This window comes from Camarhynchus parvulus, chromosome 2 (genome assembly GCF_901933205.1).
Source record: "Camarhynchus parvulus chromosome 2, STF_HiC, whole genome shotgun sequence".
NCBI classification, from domain to species: Eukaryota; Metazoa; Chordata; class Aves; order Passeriformes; family Thraupidae; genus Camarhynchus; species Camarhynchus parvulus.
The window spans coordinates 131647729-131666991 of NC_044572.1; the positions used below are offsets into that span (position 1 = coordinate 131647729).

The 19263-nt window shown below is 43.0% G+C and overlaps 2 protein-coding genes across 4 annotated transcripts in view; both read left to right on the forward strand.

Moving 5' to 3' along the window:
• The window catches only part of FZD6 (frizzled class receptor 6), a 28410-nt gene extending 25093 nt beyond the window's left edge, over positions 1–3317 (forward strand). For both annotated transcript variants that reach the window (XM_030943424.1, XM_030943425.1), the window contains exons 6-7: positions 430–858; positions 1339–3317. In XM_030943424.1, coding sequence (XP_030799284.1) covers positions 430–858; positions 1339–1495 — 586 coding nt within the window. In that variant the 3' untranslated portion in view covers positions 1496–3317. The remainder of the gene's footprint in view (positions 1–429; positions 859–1338) is intronic.
• A 9192-nt stretch (positions 3318–12509) lies between these two features.
• On the forward strand, positions 12510–19254 carry CTHRC1 (collagen triple helix repeat containing 1). 2 transcript variants are annotated; one of them, XM_030971610.1, is made up of 5 exons: positions 12510–12704; positions 12769–12843; positions 15830–16051; positions 17453–17669; positions 18818–19254. In XM_030971610.1, the coding sequence occupies exons 1-5, from the start codon at positions 12525–12527 to the stop codon at positions 18958–18960; spliced, it is 837 nt and encodes a 278-aa protein (XP_030827470.1). In that variant the 5' UTR covers positions 12510–12524; the 3' UTR covers positions 18961–19254. The 2 variants fall into 2 exon arrangements, with proteins under 2 accessions (XP_030827470.1, XP_030827471.1); XM_030971611.1 differs by having other exon boundaries at positions 12516–12709; positions 12766–12843.
• Positions 19255–19263: the final 9 nt, after the last annotated feature.

The following is a 19263-nucleotide window of genomic DNA, read 5'->3' on the forward strand; positions in this document are numbered from 1 at the left end:
TGCTTGTGTTTCAGATGTTAATTGCTTTTAGCTACAAGGATTAAAAAATAATGAAGTAATTTTTACAATGCTAGTATTTTTTCATTTGGAGGAGATTGATTCTATATAAAGTTGGTAATGCAGCTGCTTATGAGCTAATTCTTCTTTTCTCTCTAGTAGATCATTAATTCACTGTAGTCATTGGACCTATTTGCAGAAGTAAGAAATGTAGAAATCTGCTTTATTTATTTGTTCCACAGACAGTTACTTTGGAGCCATTATGATTTTTCTTCCTCTTTTCACATACAATTTTTTTCCTTGTGTTCATTAACACCCAGCTCAGATTGCATCACTGGTTGCTATTCTTTCAAGGTTTTGTGTAGTAGTCTTTATTATATTATAGCTAACATTATCCTCTTTGTTCAGTGATGTGCTTGTACTCTCTTCCAGTCCAATCAGCGAGAGTCGAAGAGTGCTGCAAGAATCATGTGAATTTTTCTTGAGGCACAATTCCAAAGTTAAACATAAAAAGAAGCACTACAAGTCAACTTCACACAGACTGAAAGTCATTTCAAAGTCAATGGGGACCAGTACAGGTGGCACAACAAATCATGGAACTTCTGCAGTAGCAATCACTAATCATGATTACTTGAGCCAGGAAACTGTGGCAGAAATTAAAAGCTCTCCAGAGACATCTGAGAAGGAGATGGAGGCAGACGGAGCATCTGCCCGAAGAGTGGAGGAAGGTGAAACCAGCGGAGATCAGATGTTCCCCAGTGCTAAACTGACCGTGGATCAGCTGGAAAGGAGAAACAAAGCAGACAGCACCTGCCATATGAGTACTTTGGCTGAGAATATTAAGAGAGTAGGTGAAGGAAGGTAAGGCTCCTGAACTCAGTATTTTCTTTGTTTCTACATATTACCGCTGGTTTTGTTAGTGTTCTGTTTCTGCTCTCTGAAGAATCAGGATACTCTCAGGATGCACCTGACCTTCAGGAGCTGTCAAGAGAGCTTGCAGACTGTGGCCATGTATGTTTAGCTTCTGGGCTGTTTTGTATTTTTGTAGGGTTCTTCTTTTCCTTTTTAAGCATTGTGTGCTGGAGCTTCAGCTTGTAGGATATCTTGCCTTGCTGAACAGTGACCCTCAAGAAACCTGTGTCTGCTCTGCAATCACTTTGAGAGGTGACAGATCTGAAAAAGAGCAATGATGACTGTAGGCTTGGAAAAGTGTACAGAACTGTACTGCATTCTTACAGCTGAATATATATTATGATTTCACTACTCAGTTTTTTCCAGTGTAATGGAAATTAAACTGTTCTTAAAATTTACTGTCTGTGTTTTATTTTTCATTACTTACAGAATAACTCCTAAAAATGATTTTAGTGAATCTCCTTCACTGCAAAGGAGCTGTTCCCAAATACCTGATGCCCCACAGTCACCTTCCATATCACTACTCGTCTACTCAGCTTCAGACACCAGAAGAGACTTGGATTCAGGAAACAGTTCTAATCCTTGAAAGATTGACAATGTATATGAACATTTGTATTGCATAAGACTGAAAATTTATATGAACATTTGCATTGTATAAAACTGACATGAGTTCGTTGTTACACTGGAAATAATGGATATTCTGTGCCTTATTAAAAAACACATATATCCTGCTTTGCACTTAAAAATGTATGTTTTGTTGTGGGGACAGCTAGCAATAATGTACTGTATTTAATCCTGTCCAGGACTAATGGAAATTGAAGTTCTGTAGAACATGGCAATAATGTAAGAAAAAGATGAGAGACAAATATTATTCCTTATATAAAGAACACTTTGTAATGAATTGCATTAAAATAATCTTCAAAAGCACTGTTACTTCTCAAGGTATAAAAGTCCATCTGCCTCTTCAATATTTTTCAAAACTTGTTAATTTTTTTTCTTTTTTTTTACTGTCTTAAACAACAGTATCACTTAAGTAAGTGATGCACAAATTTCTAAATACTCTAAATTATGCATCATGCTGTATCAATTATAGCACTGGTTTATGGTAGCTTGTACACTGAATATGAAAGGGAATCTGAAATTATAGCAGTTTATTTTGTACATAAAAATGAATTTTGTAAATAAATGACTGCATAAGGTCAATCTTTAGAACTACTGTTTTGTATGTATTGTACAAACTTGGGAAAGTTCCTGTGCTTCCCTTAGGGTGTTGCTGAAGCCAGCAGTCCCCTGGTGATCAGCCAACGTGACACAGTACTGAGAAAAGCAGGCTGGACCTTTATCCATAGCATGCACTGATGTTTGGGGTGAGACAGGCCCTGCTGTGGGGATGCTGCAGAAGGTGCAGCACTGTCTCAGAAAAATGCCTGTTGGAGCCTCTCCTGGCCTGGTGTTCCAGGGAATGGTGACGAAGGGGACATCTCAGACTCCTGGGCTCAGTGGGCACAGCCTGACATGTAGACTTGGGGCTTTTGTCCTGAGCTGCAGTGACAGCTCATCTCGTGCTGTTTCTATGTGAGTAACTTCATTTTTTAAAAAATGCTATAAAGAAATATCTTGCAGATAACTGCTGCAAATAACTGGTGAGTTATGAATATGCAGTCTTCTTTAACAATCTATTTACAAAGAAGACAGCCTTAGTACTTTTCCTCCAAAGCCTAATTTTCTACAAAGCCTAATTTTCTATTATACTATAGCAATATATTTTCTCTAAATCAAAAAGGCCTTAATACATATAGCCTTTCTTATGCTAGGTGGTTCTCAGGAGCAAGTACTGCTGATGTGGATAACAGTTTCATTGTCTGACTTCATTTGAGTCAATTTTTTAAAGAGCCATTGGGATTTGTTACTTGAGATAATTTGGAGACAGATTTTGCTGTTTTCTAAACCTAAATGTCAGTGCATTTTGTACAACTGTCCAGGATCTTGCATTTGACCACTAATAAATAAGAATATGTCTCAATGTTATGGTATTAGGCAGAGAACTTACTGTGAGTTGGGGCAGCATTCATGGTGATGCATTGAACAATGAAAATTGCATGGTACAAAAGACATGTAAATGCTGGGAACAACAGGAACTACGTTCTGATAAACCAAAGTTATTTGTTTTATCCATCATGCATTAAAAATGAAATTTCTTTACATTTCTATTCCAGTATCTGCATTTTAGCATTTGTAATTTATTGCCATCAATGGGATATGCTGTTTCTGTTAGAAATTTCCCATTAAAAGTACACAGAATTCTTACTACTGAGTGGACAGCAAGAAAGATATGAAAAACCTCCTGTGAAAAGGTGCACTAAATACCCTTCATTTTTCTAGTTTTGTTTGTAACCAGGTAACTTTATACACATGTTCAGTAGTTTTGTTATTACTGTATTTGTTAGTAATAAAATATGCTGTTGTACAGTATGAGCTTCTGAGTGGATATTTCTCAGTAACTAGATGTGGCATGTTTGTTGCTCTACCCACTACTGTAGTATCTTTGCACCTAAAACACAAGTATTTTTTAGTAGGGCTGTGTGAGTTAGTAAGTATTGCAATGTTTTTATTTCTCCTGTGTGAGAAACTGAGAACAATACTGGGAATTGTTCTCATGAACACAAACTTATGCAGGAGTGAGGAACTTGAACTAGTTCTTTCATCCAAACATTTACAGCATCTTTTCTTTCATGACCTCTAAAGACCTCCTTTAGATTATGTAGAATGTATATTTCCAGACTGCTCATGCTGCCACCTTCTTAAAATACTGATTTTTAATTTTTTAGTGCTATTCCCCCTTTTCACAAAGCTCTGGGAAAAAATTGCTTTTGTGGTAACTGCTCTACAAAAAGTAAAGTAATTTTGAAGTTATAGCAATACTGTGGGCTTAAAAATAGGTAAATTATCAAAGTGTGAAATATGAAGCAATAATCGAAACATTGACTGGCAGTGAAAGTCATCAGTGGTAGATTGAGACTGTAGCACTTTGTGTGTTCCAGGGCAGCTGCACCAGAAAAAACAGACTCAGAATTCCCAGGGTGATCCTTGCAGGCAAAGAGACTGTGACCTCTCTGGGTGCTGTAACCAAGTACCCAAGCAGTGGATGGGAAGTTACAGTTCTGTTTGAATGCTCACAGCAGTGATGAGGAGAAGGAAACTGAGAGAAAAGGGGCACAGAGATGAGTCAGGGCCTGGAAGACTGTTTGCCTTATGGTGAGGGGCAGTGCAGAATCTCGTAAGCAGCTTCTCTAACAAAAGGTATTTATTTATTGTATTTATTTATTTGCTTTCCTCTTGTTATCTGAATGAAGTTAAACCATTCATGTTCAAAGGGCATTTCTGAACCTGTGAGAATGACTTCTCCCTGGAAAGAGGGGAGCTGATCTCCATCAGCTGAAGTTGTAAGCTGGCAGTCTTCTGGAAGATGTACTGTGAATCCAGCTATTTACACTGATACAGCCATTTTAGTCTTGTTTGGTGCCACTGTTTGCAAGAAGCTGCAGCTTCTCCAAACCTGGAATTATGTGTGCCAAATAGTCTTTCTCTGAATGAAGATGTCATAAATCAGTTCAAATTATGCATTGCACTGAGTTTTCAGGTTGCATAGAAAATCTTTCAAAGGACAAGATAAGTTTAGCATATCAAATAATCCTTGATTTGTGAAATAAACAGCACCAGAAATTCCAATATGGTACTTTCATAGTAGATGTTGTTTATACTGTATCTTACTCTTCTATTTTGCTAAATGTGTTTAATGAAAACCAGGGTAGACTTTACCTAGAGTGTAAATTTGTGCACATAGTTGGAAAAATAAGTCTAATTTTGAAAATATAAACAAAATAATGTTTATAACATTTAAAATGTGCTATTACCAGAGAAGAAAAAAAAAAAACAACAAAACAAACCTGCAGTATTTAAAACCTCCTAGTTTTTTAGAGTAAAAACCCCAACAATTCAGCGATGGAGCACTAACAAGCTGAAGTATCACACTATTTTCTTTGACAACTGTTCAGCTGATTTACAGAAAACTGTAACTCCTGTTTCCTTACAGGATACAGAATATATTTGGTTTAAACAGTCAAATCCAGTTGAAATTCAGAAGCAAAATAGAAAAAAAAAAAAAGGAAAGTTGAACTTTTTAAATAAAAATAAGTTTATTCTGCAAAACACTGAAAAATGCAGTAGCTGAAGAGAATGAGGAATCCTGTTTTGCTGTGGAGTTTGACCACCCACTCTCAACGTGCTGTTTCAGAAGGCTGCACATCAAAGGACAGATTCTGCATCCTTCCCTTCACACTGGCCACTTGTTGGATCAGTCTTTGAAGGCATCTGGCTGCTCTCTGCCTGCATTCACTGGTAAAGCTCACTGCCAGTATTAACCAGTGGTGTTTGCAGTAATTGAGATGGCTGGCACCAAAGGTATTTCAGAGTCTCATGAGTATAGATGTTATTTCCTGCAAGTTTCTTTTTTTTTTTTTTTGCACTTATTCTTTCACACCTTTACACTTACCATACTTGTATTTTTTAATGGACTGAAGTTTAATTAAAGCAACTTATACCATGCATTCATGAAATTTCTGCTTTGTATACCTAGAAGTGGAGCTCAGAATGTATTTCTGATGTATGTCTATGAAATCCACTTCTCTTTATTAACTGGATTTTAGTTCCTATTAAAAAGCACTTGAGATTAAAAGTATAATTAATCTTAAAGTTATAAAAAATTTATAATTTAAATTATAATTAAAAACAAGCCAGGACATTTATATCTGAGCTCTTCATTAATGTTTATTCCCTGCATTTCAAACTTTGATCACTGAAACAAAATGTGAAATAAAAGTTAACTTTCTTTCAGGTTTTACTAGTCAAAATAAAGTAATGGCCAATGAGCTCTTTAAACAAATTCCCTTCATTAAATGAGTCAGAGCTGGTTTCTTAGCACAGACAGGAGCTGGAGAGGGGAGTAGTTCCTGCTGTTTGGAAGTGTCCTGGATTAAAGCACTTTTTGTGGAAGGGCGGTGCTAAACAGGCACTCAGTACTGGGCAGAGATGATGTGGAGGGACACTGACTTCCCTCCCAGAGAGCACACTCATGTACAGCAGGATAGTCATGAGAGAACATCAGATATTTTAAGGGGAAAGGTATTTTAGGACTCATTTTTGCCATACAAGGGGAAGAGAAACAGTAAGAAGACCTTTTGTTGCCATTGAATAAGTTTCTCAGAGAGGTGACGGGGAATGATTAGACATGGTCACCAAAGGGATCTTAACAGGAAAAAGGATGTTCCATGTTGGTTGTGTATGAAGGACTAAGAAGAGAATGTGTGCCCCAGTTTATCTTCCTGATGTTCTACCTTACCACATGAAACTGGATCACAAGAAATTCATAGTAAATTATTTATCAGTTGAAGGCTTAACCTATCTGGGAAGCATTCCCTCCAGACCCAAATCCAGTAGTATCATACCTACTATCCAGGAATGCAGGTAAGTCTTGAATGACTGAAGATGGAGGCTTTGAGGAAGCTGAAGCAGTTGAGCACTGTGTTTGAGTCACTGGTGTTGCCCACTGGACACTGTCCCATCTGGGACTTGCTCTCCTCCTGCCAGATTCCTACAGGCACGGCTGTGATCCAGACTTCCAAGTAAAGAACAAGTGGATGCACTGCAGGGATAAATAATCTAGACACATGAATCTGTGAACTGTGGAGACATGGCACTGATAGGTGTGATGTGCCAGTGGGTGGATGAAATGCAAATGTGTTGGGCTGGCTGAAGTCAGGGCTCACCATGCAAATTATTTTATTTTTCCTAAAATTATTGTCAAAATTTTTCTCAACATTTTAGTAGGCAAGATTATCCTGAGGAAAACTTAAAGATGCTGATAGCTGTGATGAGGTTCTCTATGGACAGTCACCAAACCAGTAGGAAAAGCCAAGAAAGCACACATGCATACACACACACAAACACAACACATACAAAAGAAAAAAAAGAAGGAATTTGCCTTTTAAATTAATATTACTTCAACAGCATTTTTAGGGCACACATCCTGAAAGTTCCTCTACTTGACAATGGGAAATGAACTCATAAGTAAGATCTGTAATCAGCCAAGAGGTGCTGTAATTACAGCAAAGTTACAAGGATAGAAGCAAGGAAACCAGCATTAAGTTATGCCTCACAAAAGAGTAGTTAGATGTGCACCTGCTGTAAAAATATAACTTAAAGAAGAGCTCAAAACCACATTTTTCTTCACAGGAACCTGGCAGGTCTTTTGCTGTTCTGGCCAAACACAATTTCATCTCCACATGAGCCAGGGATTCAGGTGCTCGATCCTTTCCAATGCTACTGTACCAGTCTCTTGTTGATGCAAATATGTTGAATCAAATATGATTCCTATATTAGCATGTAAAACTTGAATGCAAGAGTTTACCTGTTTCAGTATCCTCAGGGCTGAAGGATGACCCCACTGAGCCACTTGTGGTAATCCTCATTGTGCCTGACCCAGCAGCCCCTGTCCATGCATTGCCTTTTCAGTGGCAGTGGGTCATGTGTGAGCAGATGCTGGAGGTGCTGCCCAGAAGCTCCACAGCCCTGCTTGCCTCAAGCCATGGCACTTTTTCACTGAGGTCCATGTGGGCATGGGGAGCCAGGTGACAGGAATGCCACAGGCTTCAAGCTCCACCACTACATCCAAGAAGCAGAGCTGCAGTGATCAAGTGTGTTCCCATCTGTCATTGTTGTTTGGCTCTGTTCATCTGTCTCTCTTCTGAGTTTTGTGCAAATGGGCCAAATAGTTTGTTTCTTTGACCAAATCTTTCATCTACAGGCTTCTGTGCATTTTGTGTGTGCCTGTTATGGTGGCTGTAGACCTCTGGTTTCTGTAAGCCACCTTGAAGGGCTGCAGAGCCCTGTCTCAGCCCCACTCATAGATTGCTTATCCTGAGGAACTCATTTTCAAAGGTTTTACTGGACACAAATAAAATAAAACTTTCAAAGTTCAAGTTCATTCCTTTAATTTCAAGATTATCACTAATTCGAGCTACTACCTTCCAAAACTGGAAGTCCAAACTTTGATGAATGGTGTAGAAAAATGCAGATTGTGCCCTTCATTTGAAGAAGCCTTCTTGTCTGAATGGAGCACTGTATTTCACATCCTAATAACTATGTATTAGCACAGGATTTAAGGAAAGTTAGCTTTTCAGTTCTGTATAAGCCTTTCTATTCATTGAGGTTTCATGAGGTAGCAAAGTGATTTTTCTACCACTGGCTGATTCCCAGCCACTCTAATGAGCAAATGTTCCTCCTGAGACTCACCTCTCCCCTTGCACGTGTTGATTCACTGGACACCCAGTAAATTTAATTTAAAACTGGACTGAAATAATTTTACCATTCTACAAGTCCTTGAACAACCCAATCCAAGTGGACCTGCTTCAACCAGATGTGCTCCTCATGTCCCTGCAGACCCAAATGTTTCCATGACTGCAGCTGGGATTGTGCCAGCTGCTCTTGGGAGCAGCCTTGCAGAGGCACAGACCAGACCCCTTCAGGGTCTGAAATCTGCAACCAGCAGTTAATGGAAACAGTATGGGCTTTTCATCATAAAGTTTGCACTATGGAAACATCTGGATGTCGGGATTTATCCTTTATCAGCAAGGCAGACAGTTCTCCCAAATAGTTTTATTAAAGTTTATCTCTCTCTGACTGTTTGTGAACAGTGTTTAGTTTATAATATTTGGTGCCTCCATTATTACTGTAGAAACACAGCTATAAGCAAATGCAACTATAAATCAACTGATGACTTGGACAGAAAAAAACAGATCTGCCTGGAACCCCAGCAGGCAATGGAAGGAACTGTTTCCATAACTTTTCACTGGTATCTGACCTATGTCCTGGTCTTGACTTGACAGAGACAATGTTAAATATCTCTCACCATAGAAAACATAATTAATATGAATAACAAAAAGTGTTGATTCTCTCATGTTTTTTATTGTGTAAAAATACATTTCCTATAGTAACATTAAAACTGCCATGCGCTTATTCAGAAAAAAAGAATTAACATTTACTGTTAGGATTTTTTTTCTCACACTCAAAAAATGCTGTCCTCATGTGTGTGAACACAGGAATTCTCTTCTGCAGACAAGCCTCTGAAGGGGGAGCACATGCCCCAAATTAGATTTTAAGATTCAAATGTTAATATGTGTACCTGCAAGGCACTCCTGGGGCTATAATGCTTTTATCATTTTATGCAGAAGCTACTGGAATTTTTTTTAAATAGGTCTATCTCTGTTAGTAAAGTAATAAAATAGAGGGAGAGATGTTTTGGATTTTTTTTAAAATCTTACTCGTGCTATATCAATCATATATTTAAATTAAGAGATGTTAGAAGGGACTAAGGCCACAAACCTATTGATTTTTATGCAGTTCCAAAGGCTTTTTTGGTGGAAGTTGGAATCAATTTCTTAAATCTGTAATAAATTACCCGAGAGATCTTACTTTGGTTTTCTTCCACGGCAGTACAGACAGTTCTTTGTCTCCTTGATCAGACAGGCAGCCTGCAAAGAGGCATTTGAAAAATTCAACAGTTTTCCCCGATCTCAGCCTTTCACACCACCTTACAACTCACCCTAAAATGTCAGCATTAAAGTGAACAAGATCTAAAATTATGAACTCCACAGTTAAAAGCACCAAGGACAGGTTGGCAAGGGTGCTGAGTACTGCAGTGCTAACCTCAAGTGCTCTGCTGTTATCCAGGGTATAACAACGTGCTCCCCAGAGTGATGCAGAGATCAGGCTGCCAGCCAAAGTCAAAATCCCCAGACATCCTCAGAACAGGGAAATGTATGAAGCAATAAGAGTTAAAGGCAGATGAAGAGTCCAAATCTTGGCACTTACCTTACTGGGCCTCTTTTGTCTCAGGACCCTCAGCCTTGAACTTTCTGTAATGTTTATAGACACCTGAGTCTCGTGCTCCTGGTTCCCTGCAGTTATTTCACACTGTAAAGACTAAGGATTGAATAACAACTGAACTGAATAACAAATACTCACTGGTTGAAGTCAAACCAGTGTGCTAACAAACAGGATCCATAAAGTGGAATCGTTTGGACAGGAAAGGCAGAAAGACCCAGTGACCCCATGGGCAGTCCCTTGAATTTAAATATGTTACAGCTGAGATGAATGGAAACACATGTGTGTATGGGAACATCCTTCTCTCCAGATTTGTGTGTCTGGATTTTTGGGATGCTGAGAGGCTGTGTGAGGGGGAAAGCAGCTCAAGCTGCAGCAGAGAGACTGCACTCATGGCATCAGCCTCATCTATGAGCATCTATGGTGCAAGATGCATTGACTGTGCCACAGTGACCTTGTGTGAGCCTGCCCAGGCTGTGCAGGAGCAGACTGGCCATCTGGGAGATTTTAGTGACATTAATAACAACTCATAATATGTTCTGATATGTTTGTGGGACCACATATAAAAGATAAAGCCTATATCATATGGCAGGATGGATAAAATGAAAGAATCACTAGTTGATGTTATATGGATCATGGTCAGAGAATGCTCAGGCAAGTCCTTGGATCATGGTCAGAGGATGCTCAGGCAAGTTTATTATCACTCCTTTGAGCTACAAAATAGTTAAGGCAAAGTAGATCAGTAGTTCTGATTCGAGTATCGCACCAGCATTTGGCAGTGGTTTGTGCCCTCAGAAGCATTTAAATATATCAGAAGACCACAAAACATAAGCCTAACAGATGGCAAGGCTTGCTTGGGCTGAAGAAGGCTAAGGAGGATGTTGACATTTCTGCTTTCCAGATGGAAATGCACACTGCAAGTCAAACGAGGGCTAGGAGCTGCACAATGCACTCACCAGAGCTCAAAGCAGATGTCCCACTGCTGTTTGCTAAGACCTTCTCTTACAGTGCTCCTCAGTTTGCTTCCTCCGGCAAAGCCATTTGGAGTTTCAAAGCTTCTAAACCACACTCAAACATATGGTGAGCAAACCCAGGTGGGGAAATAATTGTGAACCTCCATGCAAATTTTATTCTCTAAAACCCTGAGTGATTGCCTTAGGAAGGCGTGCAGTGCTGCTGCACTGTGTACTTCAGCTGCTGCGCCTTGCCTGAGGAAATTAATTCTGTAATGCAGAAGTCTGGCACCCTGTGAAGGGACACACCTTAGCAACAGCCTGTGTTGGTGCTGAGGATCCCCAGCCCTCGGTAAGGACGCTTGTGTGAACATGCAGGTGACACAGAAATCAAACATCACCGCCCTCACAGCACTGCCATCAGCCCAGAGGCAGCAGGGTTTGCTGACAGCACCGAGCCATTGCTCAATGAAGCCTCTGCCTGTGTTTGTGGATGCTGACTGAGGCTGTCACCAAAGCAATTGTTACAATTAAGGATTTACATCATTCCATAAAATTTCCCAGCTGGTTTAGGGAACCATTATGATTTACCAGCTGTTTTTTTGAAGTTGGCAGCATGTAATGCTGCTCTTCTTCACAAGGTAGGAGCCCTCACGTCAGCAATGTGGCTGACGTCAGTCCCAGCTCTCAGGACGGTGTGTGACGGGGTTGATGACAGCAGCGTGACTGACCGGTGGTGTAGCTCTCACTTCACTGCTCTTGTTCCACCGGCACAGACATGGAAAAGGGAGAAAGGCAGAAGTGCCTTGAAGCACGGAGCCACATGAAGGGGTTCAGTCCACACAAAAATGTGGTTCCATGCAGCCTGTTTGAATGACTCAACTTCTTGTAGCATTCTTTCCTGCAGGAGAAATGTGTGGTTTTGTTAAATAGTTCAGAAAAAAAAAGTGTTGAAGCTTATCTCCCCCTTCTGGAAACTCTACCTCTACAAATACCACGAAGTTTGCAGTATACAGAAGCTACCTCTCAAACATTTGTTATTTCTATTTCGAATTCTTGAGGACATATCCTTTATTTTACAGTGCTTTCAATTCTAGAACGATGAAAAGCAAAATATGATTTCGAATGAAAGCAGAGTGGGATGGTTTATACTGGGTAGCCGAAAACGTTCCCTTTGTTACTAAATTGCCAATGTTCAGTCTGGCAATACCAGGTTTTACGAAAAAGCCCAAAATCCTCTAAGGATTTGCGCCCTTACCTTAACCTCTGTTAAAGTGAAATCTGTGACTGATGCCCAGCTGATACTTTATCACAGTTTCCCCTCGCGGTGCATCAGCATCCCGCTGTGGCGTTAGGCGGTGTCTTGCAGACACAGCTCCTTCATCGGAAAGGAGCTACCGAGCGCCGAGCAAACACCTGAAGACGTGGAAGGGAACTGCCTGGGGCTCCGGGAGCGCCGGGAGGAGAGCCGGGAGGAGAGCCGGGAGGAGAGCCGGGAGGAGAGCCGGGAGGAGAGCCGGGAGGAGAGCCGGGAGGAGAGTCGGGAGGAGAGCCGGGAGGGGAGCCGGGAGCGCCGGGCATGGCCCCGCAGCGCTGCCGCCGCTCGCTCGGCTCAGCTCGGCTCGGCTCGGCTCGGCTCGGCGCGGCCGGGGGCTCCGGCGCGGCCCGGGCAAAGCTCGGCGGGGCCGGCCCGAGGGGGCGGGAGCCCCCGGCCCCGTGCCAATGGCTGAGGGGGGTGGCTCTGCCTGGCCGTCTCGCTCGGTTACAGGATGGAAATTCCCGGCCTCCCCGGGGAGGGAGCTCGGGCTGCGCGCTCTGAAAGGCTCATTTATCGCCGCGCTGCCGCCCAGAGCGGGAGCCGGGCTCCGCCGCGCCGGCCCCGCGCATCCCGGCCCGCACGATGCCCCGCGGCCCGGCCGCCGCCGCCGCCCCGCTGCTGCTGCTGCTGGCGCTGCTGCTGGCGGCGGCCCCGCCGCACGGCGGCTCCGAGAGCCCCAAGGGGAAGCAGAAGGCGCTCCGCCAGCGGGAGGTGGTGGACGTGGTGAGAGCGGCGGGCCGGGGGCCGGGAGCGGGGCGGGCCGGGGGCGGCTGGAGGAGCCACGCAGCCGCTTTGTTATTGCAAAGATACGAAAAAAGCGATAGATCAGAGGCTTTCGAAAAGCCTGGCGGCCGCTCCAGGCAGGACAGCGCCGGTCCCGCGCCACTGGGCATCTCTCGGTTCAGTTAATTGAGCCCTTGTTGTGCTGAATCAGGAAAATGCGGAGAAGGCGCTGCACGGGCTTTGACACAAACCGCAGGGTCTCGGCCGCCCGGTGTGTGTTTGAGTGCTCTCCCCATCGGGCCCGGGGCGGGGATGGCGGCTGGAGCCGGCCGAGCCCGCACTCCCGCCGTGCCCGGTGCCGGGGGCTGGCTCTGCGCTCCGCGCGCTGCAGGGGAACGCCGGAGCCTCACAGCCCTCCCAACTTCAGTAGCAAATGCTGCTTAGTTCCTTCCAACGTAAGCAGTTAACTGGTGTTTAGCTCCTAAAATGCTAGTGGATAAATAGTAATGAGAAAAACTATCTGCATGCTCTGAAAACTGTCTGCATGCTCACCGAGCAGACTTTTTCTCGGAGTGGCATGAACGCATTATTTCCTTTGGCGGCAGGGACTGCACAGCATTGTTTGCAATTCCACTGCGACTAGAAATCTGAATGCATTGGACTATCCCATCTCAGGGATAGATGACAGGAGGGAAGTTTTCCAGTCCTTGGAATGCAGAAAGCAGATGTGAAGGTATTTCTGTGAGTTGCTGGGCTGCCGTTCCCCTTCTATAGAAAATCAGTGGTGTGACCATTTCTTCCATGATCTCCAGAGAGATCCCCTAAAGTGATGTGCTGGAAGCACCACTGCTAGCAAAGCTCCTTCCCTTTCACACCACTTCGTTGCCTTTTCACTTTTATTGTGGAAATTGAATTGCGTTGAGAATAAGGAGTCTGTACACATGGATGAGCTAACATTTTCTGAGCAGTGTTTCAGGATCCCTCATTTCTTTGAAATTGCTCGGTGCTTTTTGGGTGCAGCAGAGTGAGCAGCAAAGTGTGGGTAAATCAATGGCAGCTGACTCGTGCACAGCCCAGCTGTACAGATGCTTCAGCAGAAGCCCTGCCAGGGCAGAGTGGAGGCAGGATCGAGGGGGGATCCTGCCTTCAGTGGATGTTTAAAGTATGTTTTATGCATTTCCAGCTTAAGAAAACATTAAAAAGACTTGACTTGGCAAGACAGACAATTTTAGTTGGAATGGAGCCCAAAGCCCAGGTGATTCTTGTGCTCTCATTTATTTTTTGAGATGTGCAATGTCTGAGGCGCTCTCCCTGTCTGGCTGTGGGTGGCAGCTCCTGTGTGGGGGCAGGCCAGCCCTTCCTGGTGTCTCTAGGGGTGGGGGCAATAGGCCACAGCTTTGGCCTGACCCAGCTCTTGCCTTTTTCCACATGCAGGATTTCTGTGGTGAGGAACCACATGCGAAAGTCGGAGCCAGTCACAGTTACAAACAGAGTCCAGTGGGAAAGCAACAGCAAAACCAGATAACTGTTACTGTGTGAAATAGAAATGTCCTTGCATTGTTCTCCTGGGCTGGTGCTTTGCCAACCAGCCCTCTCTCAGCTAACTTTTCTGAAACATGGTTTTCTTTGTGAAAATATTCCAATGTTTCCACTGCCTTTAGCCAGCAGGGTTTTCTTTGGTGAAGGTAGTAAGGGAAAGCTAGCAACCATTAGTCAAACCCTCTTCTGACTTCTTACTAGACCTCTCCATGTAGTCACTGATTTTACTTCTGGTGTGGCTCCGGCTAAGCCTGTGATGGCTCTGCTGGTTTTTGCACCAGAGCCTGTGAAAAGGCACAGCCTCAGTGAAGAAAATTCACCAATTTGACCAAGGAAAGAGGGCAGAGGCTGTAGTTTACAGCTCCTGCAGTGCAGACAGGGGCATGGCTGGCATGAGGGGGAATAGCTGCAGCACTGTTTCTTTTTGAAACAGATGGGCACTGGGTGGTTTAAACTAGATGAAGACAAATGTGAGAAAGTGGAAGAGCAGAATACAGCTATCTGTGAGGATTTGGGATGAAGACTGGAGGAAGCAGTGACCAGATGGGACAGAGCACATGAAGTAAAAGCTATGGCCAGCCCCTGCAGGTTCCTGCTCAACATTCCCATGCCCAGTGCTCCTCCCACATCCCAGCCCTCAGGCTGCTGGGGGAAGGAGCTCTGGGCTTCACAAACCTACTCTCCAAGGCGGGCAGAAGGTGAGAAGGTGATGTGTGTTAACATGGAGTTTGGGAGGGCAACATTTGACCTTTCCTAATACTGTGATGTTAGGAAGGATGTGAGTGTCCTCCTCCTCCCATGTCTGCTTTTCCACTGTTACAAACAGGCTTCCTGAGTTCAGCTTTATTCCAGGATGCAGCTTCCCACATCCATATCACCATCCATTTGTGTGCATATTGGAGACTGATTTGTGGGGCTTGATTATCACCATGTGGTTGTCACCTCCTCACCAGAGGAGCAGTGACAGAAGAAAAGTGACATTAAACTTTGCTCTCTATGAAATGGAAAATTTTCTTAAAAAAAAAAAAAGGAAAAAAAATACTGAACATGTATTAGCATAGACAGTTATACAAGTAATGGTGGGTTAGGAGAAAGTAATTATTAACATGTGACTTCTTTTTTTTGTTTCTGTTTTGACTCTTGTGAAGTTTTCCAACAGGTTTTAATTCTTGGACTAGGTAATTTTTTAATGCTAGGATTTATGCATCTTTTCATTTTAAAAAGGCATCTTATTTTACAGCAAATTCTGCTGGCACTGCTTATCTTTCAAAATTTATACTTCCTTTCTTTTTTTTTTTTTACTTCAGTGGAACCATTTTCTGGGAGATGCAGAAATAGCCCATTGTGGCACAGCAGGGGTGTGTGCTTTGTTGTTATTCACTTGTGTTTGGCTTGCTTAGCCTCGGAGTTGAGGGATGGAAGCAGCAAGATCTGTTCTCTCTTCCAGTACAATGGCATGTGCTTGCAAGGCCCCAGCGGCGTTCCTGGACGGGATGGAAACCCGGGAGCCAATGGGATCCCTGGGACACATGGGATCCCGGGAAGGGACGGGCTGAAGGGGGAGAAGGGCGAGTGCATGCGCGAGAGCATCGAGGAGTCCTGGACGCCCAACTTCAAGCAGTGCTCGTGGAGCGCGCTGAACTACGGCATCGACCTGGGCAAGATCGCGGTAAGCGGCGCTGCACCGGGGGCTGCACGGCAGCCACAGCACCAGCCTCCCAGATTTCCTGCTTTTCTGCATGCAAGGGTGAACTTCTCAGACGCTTAGCTACTTTGGATTGCTCTCAGCTGTGTTTCAGCTATGTGCCTGTTTCATTCCTGGAATAGGGTTTCGGAAGAATTTTGTAGCTGGTGTAAGAGTACGTTCAGTAGACCAGATCTGTAACTGAAAGGCTGAAAGTCACAGTACCAAAAAAGTACCTCTAGCTTGCCCAAAATAGGGCAAGGTTTTCACCATTTGAATCCTAAGAAGGGATGAACATCTTTAACCTGTTAGCTGTACCCGTCTTTATAACTCTTGCTTCATAGTGGTTATTCATTGAAACTCAGTTGCAGTTGCAGGATGCTACTGCAAAGGATCCACATTGCTCAGGAGCAGTTGCCAGTGTCACCCAGACTGACACAAACAGTCTGTCCTCACTGCAGCCCTGGGTGTAAAACTTGTAGAAAAAATCCCTGCTCAATCCCAGCTATGAAGCAAAGCCCAGAGTGATTATAGCAGTTTAACCGCTGTGCTGTGGCTAGAGGGAGAATCAACTTTTTCAGTAGACTTTTCTTACTGCCTGCTTTGTACCTGCAGACTGTCCCTAGCTTTTTTTTTCTTCGTTTTTTCTTTGTTTTTCTTTTTTATTTTTGTCTTTTTTTGGTCTTTTTTTCCCCTTTGTGGGGTCTTTTTTGGTATTTTTGTCTTTTTTGGTCTTTTTTGTGTCTTTTTTTTTGTCTTTTTCTTTCTTTTTTTCTTTTTTTCTTTTTTTGCCTTTTTTTTTCCCAATGATATCTAGCATGTTGAAGACAGGCTAACAACCACTTAAAAACCTGAAAGTATTTATTTTTCAGTTGTGGAGCTTTTATTTGGTATAAACTGCTCAGAAGTCTTGTGATAATCGTTAAGTCCAGGATTTCTGTTAGCAGAGACAGAAACTGTGCTGTCTTGTCGTGCAAGGACTTGGGGGTTGGACTAGATGATCTTCAGAGGTCCCTTCCAATCCTTATGATTGTGTGATCCTGTGGCTTGAGTGCAGCTTTCAGAGAGCTTATATCCTTTTACATAAATGCCAGAAAGTGACTAGGCTAGCAACTTAACAGCAGGAGTTATCTAAGTAAAGTTAAGAATTCCCATAATCCGTTCTCCTTTACCATCTATGAGGTGCTGTTCTGATTTGCATCTTTGCACCACAAGGGGTTTCCCAGGCTGTAATTTTATTTTTTTTCCCCAGAGGGGCCTAAAGAGAATAGCCAAAACATTTTGAAATAAATACATTCCTAAATCCGTGTCCTAAACATAAATATATAGAAAATAGATGGGCTGAAACCCAGAGGTTTGTGCCGAAGCAGCTTTGTCTCCTGTCAGGAATGCACGTTCACCAAGATGCGCTCCAGCAGCGCCCTCCGCGTGCTCTTCAGCGGCTCGCTGCGGCTCAAGTGCAGGAGCGCCTGCTGCCAGCGCTGGTACTTCACCTTCAACGGGGCAGAGTGTGCTGGCCCGCTGCCCATCGAAGCCATAATATACTTAGATCAAGGAAGCCCAGAGCTGAACTCTACCATTAACATACACAGAACTTCCTCAGGTACGTATGCTAGGGGAGCAGAGATGGAGCAGAAGGCAGCAGCAGCAAACACAGAGCGTGGCCAACTCACACTTGTTCTCTTACTCTGTTGTCTCAGAGCTGGCTATTGATAAGTAATAGTTATATAATTATTTATTAAGTGGTACTTTCTTGCTGTGGTACTTTTCGTGGTACTATATCCTGAGATTTAGAAATGGAAGAGATTTCTGTCCAGACAGGTCTACTGATCTCTGCCACAACATGACTACAGAGACATTCTGTGCTGTATTGACCTATGGAGAAAGAGAATTACTGCCAAATAGTGTTATCCTGGCTTAAAATACTGGTATTTGCACATTATCTGTGCAAAAATGAGACTTTCCTCCTGCAATTTCTACTCTGATTTCGGGCAGGGCGCAAAAGTACCTCCAAAGTGAAATATCTGGAAGCAATTATTCATTTGCTTAGCAGAGGTAAATTAGTGAATTCATTCAACATAAAAGGATGTGATACTAAGAAAAAGGAATGTAAAGTCTGTGTCCTTTCTCCATTTTCCTCCCTGTACTGCATGACTGCATGAAATCTAATGTCTAGAGCTGTTACAGGATTTTTTCAGCATAGGGGTAGAGCTGACTTGTCTTCATCACCCCACCTCCATCTAGTGGTGCTAGTGGGGCATCAGGAGTGCAACTTCATGCAGAAGCAGTGACGGACGTGTGGAAAAGCTTACAGGGTGGCAATCACCTTTACAGAGCTGAGCTGTAAACCAGGCATGGCTGTGCCCTCACCCCCTCCCATCACTGCTAGAAAGATGTCTGGAAGGATATGAAGCCATATTCCAGCTCCCAGTGTGTAAATTTGGGTTTTAAAGCAGCAGCTATACCTCCCATTTCACCATCCTGAGGATGGTGATCTGCTTCAGGTACTGGAATAAGTGTCAAACAGCAGCACAGACAGAGGCACTGCATGCCGGTAACCAATGTTGCCACATCTCTACATAATAGTTTTTATTGCTGAAATTGTTTTAAAATTCTAAAAACATTTTACTTTTAACTAAATAGCACAAGCTTGCAACAAGTTGTTGCTCTTAAGCACTTGATTCCACCTTCAGTTGTGAAATACAAAGGGATTGTGTCTGCTGAGGTAACCTGATTTTTGTCTTTAACCAGTGGAAGGTCTGTGTGAAGGGATCAACGCTGGCTTGGTGGATATTGCCATCTGGGTGGGGACGTGCTCAGATTATCCACGGGGAGATGCTTCTACTGGATGGAATTCAGTCTCCCGAATCATCATTGAAGAACTGCCAAAATAACTTCCCTCTCTTTTTATAATACCTTTTTTTTTTTTAAATTTTGTATTATTTTTTCAGAATTTATTTCAATAGAGTTGGACACAAGTACTGGACTGAAAGGCTAAAAGCCTTGCATCTGTAGCCTTTGTCTTGTTTTGCACACGGCAGAGGCTTTTTATAATAATCATTTTAGAATACAAGTATCAAAACCGAGTTCATTAACATTTTAAATTTCTTTTTTGATGTAATACCACCACTGTCTTTAGAATTAACCATAACTTTTTGTATCAAATAAATAAGACCTTTTACAAAAAAGAAATCCAG

Coding starts and splice junctions, on each gene's coding strand:
- CTHRC1 (XM_030971610.1), top strand. CDS start 12,525: ATGGCTGAGGGGGGTGGCTCTGCCTGGCCGTCTCGCTCGGTTACAGGA. Junction 12,705..12,768: donor CGCATCCCGGCCCGCACGAT/GCCCCGCGGCCC, acceptor CTGCTGGCGGCG/GCCCCGCCGCACGGCGGCTC. Junction 12,844..15,829: donor AGCGGGAGGTGGTGGACGTG/GTGAGAGCGGCG, acceptor TCTCTCTTCCAG/TACAATGGCATGTGCTTGCA.